The following is an 11,021-nucleotide window of genomic DNA, read 5'->3' as shown; positions in this document are numbered from 1 at the left end:
TTCAGTATCCACTATGAATTATTCAGTATCTACTATATATTATTCAGTATCCAGTATGAATTATTCAGTATCCAGTATGAATGATTAAGTATCCAGTTTGAATTATTCAGTGTCTACTATGAATTATCTAGTATCCAGTATGAATTATTCAGTATCTACTATGCATTATTCAGTATCCACTATGAATTATCCAGTATGATTTATTAAGGATCCAGCATGCATTATTCAGTATCCACTATGAATTATTCAGTATCTACTATATATTATTCAGTATCCAGTATGAATTATTCAGTATCCAGTATGAATGATTAAGTATCCAGTTTGAATTATTCAGTGTCTACTATGAATTATCTAGTATCCAGTATGAATTATTCAGTATCTACTATGAATTATTCAGTATCTACTATGAATTATCCAGTATCCAGTATGAATTATCCAATATCTATTATGAACTAAACACTGTACTATAATATATTCAGAATCAGCTACAAATGATTAAGTATCCATTATGAATTATTTAGTATCCAGTGTGGAACTGGTTGTAAGTTCTATTCTGTAAGTAGTAAGTAGAGTGAGGAATCAACACACAGAGCTTAATACATGTGTGTTTGTGTGTTTGTGTGTGTGTGTGTGTGTGTGTGTGTGTGTTTAGGACTCTAATGAAGTCCGACTCCCTGTTTGTTCAGCCGCTCCAGCCCCCCTCAGCTCCATCTATCCTGAACCTCCGGATGAGCTGTGTAAACTCCCGGGAAGACTGCGTACGCTCTAACACTCCTCTCTCCTCCGTCTGTTTCTGTTCCTAACTGAACTGGACCGTGAGGGTCAGTCCCTCCAGTCTAACTGGGCTGAAGTAGTCCAGTCCAGTCGAACCCAGATCAGGAGCTCCAGCTTTAAGCTGTGTCTTTGTACCACAGGCTGAGAGAGCAGCTTAGATCCTGCTCCAGTCTGACTCTGCCCACAGGGAGCTCCTGGGCTGTGGAGCAGCAGAGCTGTGTTCTCTGGAGTGATGAATGAAGCTCCAGCTTATACCTTTGGGATGAATTGGAGTGTCAATCATCCAACTTCAAAACCTATTCTATCACTATCATGAGACTGAATACAATCCCAACCCTCCTCACAGAAATGTTCCAAAATCTTGTGTAAAGCCTTCCCAGAAGAACAAAGGCAGCAAAGGCCCTGTAAATACTCTCCTTTCATCAGAAGAAATGCTGGAGGAGAAAGTGTCCAGATACTTCTGGCCAAAAAGGGTTTTGTACGGTACAGAAAAAAGGCTCTTTGACTCACAATGATATTCTTGATTTCAGGAGTGGTGTCCACATAGTTTTGGACAGTAGTGTATATCCAGCAAGTAGGGTTCTACAGAGTACTTACATGGGTTTTTTAAGACATAAAGACGGGAACCCTATATAGAAGCATCCACAACGTTCTGAAGAACACTTTATGCAAGCAAAGAACCATTTAAGCAGTTTAAGGATTCTTTAGGCTAGCATGGTTCTAGATAACCTGAAGAACACTTGATAAAAGAGAACCATAATAACAAAATCAAAGGCCAGACACATCCTCCTCTTCTTGTGATGTGAGTTCAGAACTAAACAACCAACATCAGCACCTGCTCTCACTCTAGGGGCTGAATACAATCAAATCCCCCTCACAGCAATGTTCCAGTCTCCAGGCCGTGTGTCAGTGCTGTGTGTGTGTGTGTGTGTGTGGTGCAGGGATAAACCCGTCTCTGTGGGATAAGGAGGATGTGAACCTGTGGCTCCGCTGGGCTCAGAGGGAGTTCTCCTTACGCCGAGCCGACCACGACAAGTTCGAGATGAACGGGAAAGCGCTGTGTTTACTGACCAAGGAGGACTTCCGCCTCCGCTGCCCGAGCTCAGGTCCACATTTACACACACACAAACACACACACACACACACACACACACACACACACACACACAGTCCAGCCAGAAATCAAAAGTATCACTTTAATGCTCTTAGCTGTTTGTGCAGTAGGGTGTAGTGAACAGATGGTGGCGCTGTGTACTGATGTTATGGTTGGTGTTTAGGTGATGTTCTGTACGAGCTCTTGCAGCATGTAAAGCAGCAAAGATGCAGCATGACGTCCCAGACACACACACCCCTCTGCCAACAGACACACACCTGTGCCAGCACTGCAGGTGAGACTTCAATCAATCAATCAATCAATCATTATTATTAAAACCTGGAGAGCATTAAAGCTGCTTTCAGATATTGAGTATTAAGGTTGTTGCTCTGCTCTGATTGGCTGGTTTACAGCTCCGGCGACGCCTCACAGAACTCCCATAACATAGTTTCATAGAGCATAGTCTTTCCGGATAGTGCTGCTGTCCTCTCACGGTGTCCTCTCAGCGTTATCTGCTGTTAGCAAGCTAAAGAGGTTATAGCTAGTTAGCTTTTAGCCTAGCTCCCACTCGCTTCCCCAGGTTTGTCTTTCTCCTGTCTTACCAGGAAAATAATAAGCCAGTTCCCTCATAGCGTGATGTTGGTCAGCACAGGCATCTGTTAGCTGTTGTATTGGACCTGTGGAGGAGCCGAGCTTTCCTCTGAGTTACCTAGCGATGCTGCATCGGCGGCAGATGGAAAAGAGGCGTTGCCTGGCTTCACTTGTATCGAAGGAGACGCATGTTCAGTCCTTACCCTCCTAGTGCTAGAGGGACTCATGAGAAAAGTGGAAAAACTGACAAACTCATTTATATTATAACATATTTTAGGCGTTTATCAGAAGCTCTTCTCCAGAGTTCTTACAGAGGAGCTTCACTGTTTACTGAAGAAGAAGCTCAGCTAGTTTAAATAGACTAAAATTCAGATCCTCTAATCTTAGACTCTACTAAACACAAGTCAATATGCAGACCATAATACTCTACTCTTCACCCAAGTCCTCTCAGAAGAGGAGGGTCTTCAGTCTGGGTTTGAGGACAGTGAATGTTGGACTCTGCTGTTCGGACACCCAGGGGAAGCTCATTCCACCACTTCGGTGCAGGACAGTAAAAAGTCTGGACGCTTGTTTCCCAACTCCAAATTGAATATTTTCTGAAATTACACTGAAAAACTAAAAAAAAATCAAAGAATTAATGTAACAAAAAAATTGAAAAAGTAAAAGAAAAACTTTCTAGGAAAATCCAGAAAACTTTACAGATCAAACGTGCGAAGAACCACCACTGTGGCGCTGACGTAATGCTGACGTAACGCTCAACCAACCAAACAGAACACAAAGAGATATAAACCAAACACTGACGCTAACAAAGGAAACCGAACAGAAGCAGATCAAACATTCCACCTCTATGACAAACCAGACAAAAGAAGGCTGAAACAAAGGGGTACTTAAACAGGGGGGCGTGGCTACAGAGGAGGCACAGGTGGGAACACTAAGGAACAGGCGGGACTAGGAAGACAAGAAACTAACAGAGCCATGTGCTTGTGAGCACCTGGTGAGACAAAACAGAGGCAGGCATGACAGAAACTGTCAGAAAGTGCTGGTGGTGATGACAGATAAAGAGGCGGAGCTACTTTTTAATTTAATGTAATTGAATTAAATTTAGTTAAAAAGTTGTTCCTAAAAATAATAAATAATAAAATCAGATTTCGATGTGTGTATGATGGTGTGGAGGGAGAGTGTGTGTGTGCTGGTGTTTGGCACATTACAGCTTCCTCCTTGTGCCAGAACACTGGTGGAACTGTGGCGTAACTGTGGTGATGGGGGCGTGTTCTCTGCGCGTTCTAGACGTGTCTGGTCGTGTTTGGGGTATGGAGCGGCGCCGAGGGCCTGGAGGGAGGAAATTAAACCCGTTCTGAGTTTCAGTCAGTTCTGCTTTATTACTGCAGTGACCCGACTTTAGAGAAGCTGCAGGAAGGTAAAGCTCACCGGTCCAGAGAGGAGAGGATCAGCCTCACAGATTAAGACTAGATTAGGACTGACCTGCGGTACAGTTTAGTCTTAGTCTTTACCTGGGTCTCTGAAAGCAGCTCATGTGCTGTTTATTGCCTTTCTGCTGAGAATTCCTCAAACAGTGACTGAGCTAAACGTATGAAACACTCCGTCCTTTACTCCTGAGTGACTGTGTGTGTGTGTGTGTGTGTGTGTGTGTGTGAGTGTGTGTGTGTGTGGGTGTGATGTTTGTCTGGTGTTGGAGCTGTTGCCAGGAGGCGGGGTTTACCTGCTTGAACTGAAAGGTGAACACAGTCTTTCACTCTCAGGTTCAGGTTCTTTCTCGCAGGTGTTCAGTATAAACACACACAGCTCAGTTCTGATCAACAGACATTATTACACTGATCAGAACTACGTCACAATACCAGTAAACTCACTTCCAGGTGGAGAGCGCTGTGAGCACTGCACTGAGAGGTCTTTAACTGAGATTCTGCAATCAGAACCTCTCGGTGGTTCAGAGAGTAAATACTAAGCTCTGAGACGGTGAGCAGCTCTAAATACTCTCAGTCTGATAAACTAGACCCTCCTGATCAGGCTGGGGTTGATCACCTCCCCTCACTGGGTTCAGCTCTACTGCAGCTCTACTGCTTCTGGAAGCTGAAACACCAGAAACACCTAAAGCTGATCTGTTCAGTAGAGGAGTTCACTCAGCATCACAGCCCCAAACACACCAACAGTTTACCTGGTCTGATCTTCACCAGGGCTCCTGTGTGTATCCAGGGCTACTGTGTGTATCCAGGGCTCCTGTGGTATCCAGGGTTCCTGTGTGTATCCAGGGTTCCTGTGTGTATCCAGGGTTCCTGTGGTATCCAGGGTTCCTGTGTGTATCCAGGGTTCCTGTGTGTATCCAGGGTTCCTGTGGTATCCAGGGCTACTGTGTGTATCCAGGGTTCCTGTGGTATCCAGGGTTCCTGTGGTATCCAGGGTTCCTGTGGTATCCAGGGCTACTGTGTGTATCCAGGGTTCCTGTGTGTATCCAGGGTTCCTGTGTGTATCCAGGGTTCCTGTGGTATCCAGGGCTACTGTGTGTATCCAGGGTTCCTGTGGTATCCAGGGTTCCTGTGGTATCCAGGGCTACTGTGTGTATCCAGGGTTCCTGTGTGTATCCAGGGCTTCTGTGTGTATCCAGGGCGTCTCTGAAATCTCATGTTTCTGTGTTATCCAGGGTTTCTGATATTCTGATATTCTGATGTTCTGATGTTCTGTGTTTTTGTGAGACCAAGTGTTTCTGACATCCAGGATTTCTTATATTCAGGATTTCTGTGGTATCCAGGATTTCTTATATTCAAGATCTCTAGGGTATCCAAGGTTTCTGTGGTATCTAGTGATTCTGACATCCAGGATTTCTGTGATATCTGTATTTCTGTGGCACCTAGAGTTTCTGTCGCTGACAATGTCCCTAAACTAGTCCAGCTTGATCTCACACTACATGCTGACAGACTGTATAGTGTTGGAGGAGGTGAGAAAGTAGGATGCCCAGACAACAGGAGAGCACAGAAACAACCCAAACTAAAGTCCAGAAAAAGACCAGAGTAACAGAAAACGAAGTAAGAAAGAGAATCAAGAGATGACGGAAACCTGGAACTAAACTAAAAACAGGGAAAGCAAAAGTAACCGGGACCAGAGGCATTAACGGAACATGACCTCAACAGAAACCAAACAAAGAAAGGGGTAATTATACACTTCACTAGAACAGGGAACACCTGGGACCAATAATGAGGGGGCGGGGCTACAGGTAAGACACAAGCAAGATGAATGGAGCGAAGCAGAACATGGGAGGAGCTACAACCCGAATGAACACATAAGCAGGTCGACAAATGAACACAGGGCACATAGAGAAACATAAGGAAACCGGGAAACCCACAGAAACAACCTGTATTAACACCTGAACTCCTTCCTTAATGAACACCTTTGATTAATCACAGGATCAGTGATCAGCAGGGAGTGTAAACGCCAGGAGTCACTGCTGATTCCCACAAACAACCAACGCTACACACAGATCCCACACACACACACACACTTCACTGCTTTATCTCTTGTTGCAGGTTCCTGTGTTGCTGCTAACAGGTCAGTTCCAGTCTGTCCGGTGAATCCGAACGCCCGAACTTCAGCCACACCCAGTATGGGTCACATCCTAGAACCCAGAGAACACTCCAGTCTCACAGGGCACACACACTCAGGTCAGCCCATCAGTACCAGTACAAACCAATAATGTCAGTTTAACCAGAGACTGGTTTGCAGTTCTTCTTCTGGACGTTTTTGAGAAGAAACCTTATATAATATACTATGTGTCCAAATGTTTGTGGACACACTTTTTTTAATGAATGCATTCAGCTACTTTAAGCTGCACAAATTGCTGACACATACAGCTCTAGTCCCTGTAGATAAGAAGTACTGCCAATAGAATAGGACTCTCTGGAGCAGATCAGCACCATGACCCTATTGGCCCCATGCTGCCTAATGCCAGGCGTGGGCTAGAGGGGTATAAAGCCCCCCCAGCATTGAGGAGCTGTGGAGCAGTGGAAGAACTGTGTTCTCTGGAATGATGGTGGAGGAGCTCCATCCAGTACTTTTGGGATGAGTTGGGGAGTCAGGGATGATGAGGTGGGGTGGTGATCCTCCAACATCCCATTTTAATCACTAACGCTCTTGTGGCTGAATGCAATCAAATCCTCACAGCTAATTGGGGGGAAAAAAGGCTTTCCCGGACAGTAGAAACAGTTACTCCAATTTCAGAAGAAGCAGTGAATGAGCAGGTGTCCCAATACTTTTGTCTGTGTATTTTTCATATCAATCAGTATTCATAATTATCTACAATGATTCTATACATTTCCTAATGCTGAACATTGTTTAAGAAATTCAAGAAATCAGAACCAAACAGATTTTCTCCCTCCCGTGTTGTGAAGTAGCTAATGTTCAAAGTTTAAGCCATAACTTCTAATCGAGACTACTAACAGACACCACCAAAATTGAGACTACATTCATGACTAGGAAGTTCATCCAGAAACCTCCTCAACCTGTAATCATGTTTGCTGTCACTCTGAATCAGTTGGAAGTGCATGATGGTTCCCCTCCCATGATCCTCTGTTTCCCCTCATTGTATAGAAACTACATTTGGTCCTGAAGAGGTCAGTTCTCCAGCCCTCGGCCAGGCATCACTCCTCTGCAATAAAGAAGAACCGCTAAACCTGTCCAGCAGACCACAGGTGTCCAGGAGAGCCACAGAAACCTCTGAGGTTGATGGAAAGATTGCAGGTACAGCAGTGAAAACACTTCCAACCCAAAACTCAATTAAAGAGCTGAAACTGTACTATAGTGAAATTATGGTACTGTATCCCAATCTAACTCAATTAAAGAGCTGAAACTGTACTATAGTGAAAGTATGGTACCGTATCCCAATCTAACCCAATTAAAGAGCTGAAACTGTACTATAGTGAAAGTATGGTACCGTATCCCAATCTAACTCAATTAAAGAGCTGAAACTGTACTATAGTGAAAGTATGGTACCGTATCTCAATCTAACTCAATTAAAGAGCTGAAACTGTACTATAGTGAAAGTATGGTACCGTATCCCAATCTAACCCAATTAAAGAGCTAAAACTGTACTATAGTGAAAGTATGGTACTGTATCCCAATCTAACTCAATTAAAGAGCTGAAACTGTACTATAGTGAAAGTATGGTACTGTATCCCAATCTAACTCAATTAAAGAGCTGAAACTGTACTATAGTGAAAGTATGGTACTGTATCTCAATCTAACTCAATTAAAGAGCTGAAACTGTACTATAGTGAAAGTATGGTACTGTATCCCAATCTAACTCAATTAAAGAGCTGAAACTGTACTATAGTGAAAGTATGGTACTGTACCCCAATCTAACTCAATTAAAGAGCTGAAACTGTACTATAGTGAAAGTATGGTACTGTATCCCAATCTAACTCAATTAAAGAGCTGAAACTGTACTATAGTGAAAGTATGGTACTGTATCCCAATCTAACTCAATTAAAGAGCTGAAACTGTACTATAGTGAAAGTATGGTACCGTATCTCAATCTAACTCAATTAAAGAGCTGAAACTGTACTATAGTGAAAGTATGGTACCGTATCTCAATCTAACTCAATTAAAGAGCTGAAACTGTACTATAGTGAAAGTATGGTACCGTATCCCAATCTAACCCAATTAAAGAGCTAAAACTGTACTATAGTGAAAGTATGGTACCGTATCCCAATCTAACTCAATTAAAGAGCTGAAACTGTACTATAGTGAAAGTATGGTACCGTATCTCAATCTAACTCAATTAAAGAGCTGAAACTGTACTATAGTGAAAGTATGGTACCGTATCCCAATCTAACCCAATTAAAGAGCTAAAACTGTACTATAGTGAAAGTATGGTACTGTATCCCAATCTAACTCAATTAAAGAGCTGAAACTGTACTATAGTGAAAGTATGGTACTGTATCCCAATCTAACTCAATTAAAGAGCTGAAACTGTACTATAGTGAAAGTATGGTACTGTACCCCAATCTAACTCAAAAGAGCAGAAACTGTACTATAGTGAAAGTCCAGCATCTTCTAGACTTTGAGATTTGCAGTGGTTAAATACTTAGCCATCTTGTCCTCCCTCTCCAGACTGCAAACTGCTGTGGGACTATGTGTACCACCTGCTGTTGGATCGTCGGTATGAACCCTATATTCGCTGGGAGGATCCAGATTCAATGGTTTTCAGAGTGGTTGACCCTAATGGACTAGCACGTCTGTGGGGGAACCACAAGGTCAGTGGAGTGTTGGGGGATGGAGATGGTTGTGGAGGAGGTTATGATTCATTCTATGTTTCATTCATTTTTTACATCTTGATATTTCTCTGAACTTTCGCATTTCAGAACAGAGTCAATATGACCTATGAGAAGATGTCACGAGCGCTGCGCCATTATTACAAACTCAACATCATCAAAAAAGAGTCGGGACAAAGGCTTCTCTTCAGGTGGGAGAAACTGAAAAGTCTGAAAGAATTTGTTTGCTAAAGTGAACACTCCTCCCCTTCCCACTCTCTTAAATCCAAACTGGATCTCCACTCCCTTTGTAGTGAAGTATGTAGATCACAGAATAGTGCATAATAGTACATCTGATGAAAAGCCTTCTATACTGAGCACTTCAGTTTCAGCCTCTCTCTCGCTCTCAGGTTTCTGAAGACCCCAGAGGAGATTATCCAGTCCAGGTGTGACCGCCCTGAACCCCCTGAGTCTCCAGAAAGTCCAGCGTCCCCTACATTCAGAGAGGACACTCTGGAAGTCTCTCCTTCCTCCACTCCAGAGCCCTCCAGTCCTGGATCTCACCACAGTCTCAGTGTATCCCCTCTGCCCTGATCCCAAATTGCCCTGATCTCAAACCGACCTATTTCTGAACTGCCATCCTCCCCAACAGTCCTAATCCCATACCAATCTATTGCAAAACTTCCCTATTTACTAACTGACCTTTTCCCAACTCACCCGATTCCCAAACCAATTCATTCCCCAACTTTCCTAATGACGGATTTCCGTATCCTCAAACCGACTTATGACCGACAAACTTCTCAAACTACCCTAAAACTAATATGATATGATTCACAAAAGACCTGACTCCCAAACTGTTCCAGTGCCTCAATCTGCAAAATTTAATCAGAAATTTCCAGAATCTCAAAGTGATCAACTTTGGTGAATTCCAAAATCCCCCAAATCCGACCGCGCAGAAAAATGTATCCTAATGTTTTGGAATGTGACACATGAACCGTACAGACAGATGTCCTACAGATCTAAATTAATAATCCACAAAATTCCCTAATCCCACTGTTTTAATAAAAGCTTTTAGTGTTAGTAGCTTTAGCATTATAGACAGATGTGTGTAGAGACAGATGTGTGTAGTCTGGTAATAAATTAAATGAAATATTAAAGTGCTTCAGATATTTCTTAAGGTTCAAAGTTTAGGACAGTGGTCTCGAGCCCTGCTGCTGGACTTTAGATCCAGTGCTTTAAAGCCGGTTGATTAGCTGAATGGGATGTGGTAAATTTGGGTGTGAGCTGAGGGCACTGGTTAAGAGAACATAATTGCCATCACACCTGTAGAACATTGAGTGTGCTCACCTGGTCTTATTTATACCTGTTCATTTACACTCTCAAAATACATCAGACTTCTATTTCTGCTTCTTTGCTTGTTTGTTTTCTACTGAAACATTAAAAAAATCTAATGATTTACACATCTATCAGAGGACCAGATATAAATTGTAATATGTTTCAGATTTTATTTCTGATGAACTACATTGAAAAAAATAAACGGGTTTTTAAAAATTTAACTTGATCTGAAGCTGTATTTGCTAAAACAAACCCACAAAAGTTACAAAGATAAAAGTGTACAAACAGAATAATCTGAATGGGAAAAAAGTGTAGATTAACCTAATTTAGTTAAAAGTGTAAATTAATCTGAATAAGATAAAAGTGTAGATTAATCTGAATAAGATAAAAGTGTAGATTAATCTGAATTAGTTAAAAGAGAGGATTAATCTGAATTAGATAAAAGTGTAGATTAATCTGAATTAGATAAAAGTGTAGATTAATCTGAATTAGTCAAAGGAGTAGATTAATCTAAATTATCAGAATTAGATAAAAGTGTAGATGAATCTGAATTAGATAAAAGTGTAGGTTAATCTGAATTAGTCAAAGGAGTAGATGAATCTGAATTAGATAAAAGTGTAGATGAATCTGAATTGGGTAAAAGTGTAGATTAATCTGAATTAGTTAAAAGTGTAGATTAATCTGAATTAGTCAAAGGAGTAGATTAATCTGAATTATCAGAATTAGATAAAAGTGTAGATGAATCTGAATTAGATAAAAGTGTAGGTTAATCTGAATTAGTCAAAGGAGTAGATGAATCTGAATTAGATAAAAGTGTAGATTAATCTGAATTAGTTAAAAGTGTAGATTAATCTGAATTAGTCAAAGGAGAAGATTAATCTAAATTATCAGAATTAGATAAAAGTGTAGATGAATCTGAATTAGTTAAAAGTGTAGGTTAATCTGAATTAGTCAAAGGAGTAGATTAATCT

At 41.7% G+C, this 11,021-nt stretch overlaps 1 protein-coding gene across 2 annotated transcripts in view; it reads left to right on the top strand.

Annotated features, from left to right (window-relative positions):
- Positions 1 to 10,250, top strand: part of etv7 (ETS variant transcription factor 7) — an 11,128-nt gene extending 878 nt beyond the window's left edge. The window contains exons 2-9 of one of the 2 annotated variants that reach the window (XM_072696420.1): positions 653 to 737; positions 1,716 to 1,880; positions 2,052 to 2,162; positions 5,995 to 6,129; positions 7,055 to 7,204; positions 8,576 to 8,718; positions 8,827 to 8,927; positions 9,126 to 10,250. In XM_072696420.1, the coding sequence (XP_072552521.1) occupies positions 653 to 737; positions 1,716 to 1,880; positions 2,052 to 2,162; positions 5,995 to 6,129; positions 7,055 to 7,204; positions 8,576 to 8,718; positions 8,827 to 8,927; positions 9,126 to 9,309 (1,074 nt within the window). In that variant the 3' untranslated portion in view covers positions 9,310 to 10,250. Of the gene's footprint in view, positions 1 to 652; positions 759 to 1,715; positions 1,881 to 2,051; positions 2,163 to 5,994; positions 6,130 to 7,054; positions 7,205 to 8,575; positions 8,719 to 8,826; positions 8,928 to 9,125 lie in introns of both variants that reach the window. The other variant, XM_072696419.1, reaches the window with a different exon arrangement.
- The last annotated feature ends 771 nt before the right edge of the window (positions 10,251 to 11,021 follow it).

The sequence above is a fragment of the Salminus brasiliensis genome, chromosome 14 (assembly GCF_030463535.1).
Source record: "Salminus brasiliensis chromosome 14, fSalBra1.hap2, whole genome shotgun sequence".
Lineage (NCBI taxonomy): Eukaryota > Metazoa > Chordata > Actinopteri > Characiformes > Bryconidae > Salminus > Salminus brasiliensis.
Note: the sequence above shows the minus strand (reverse complement) of the source record. Positions and strands in the feature narration are given on the sequence as shown.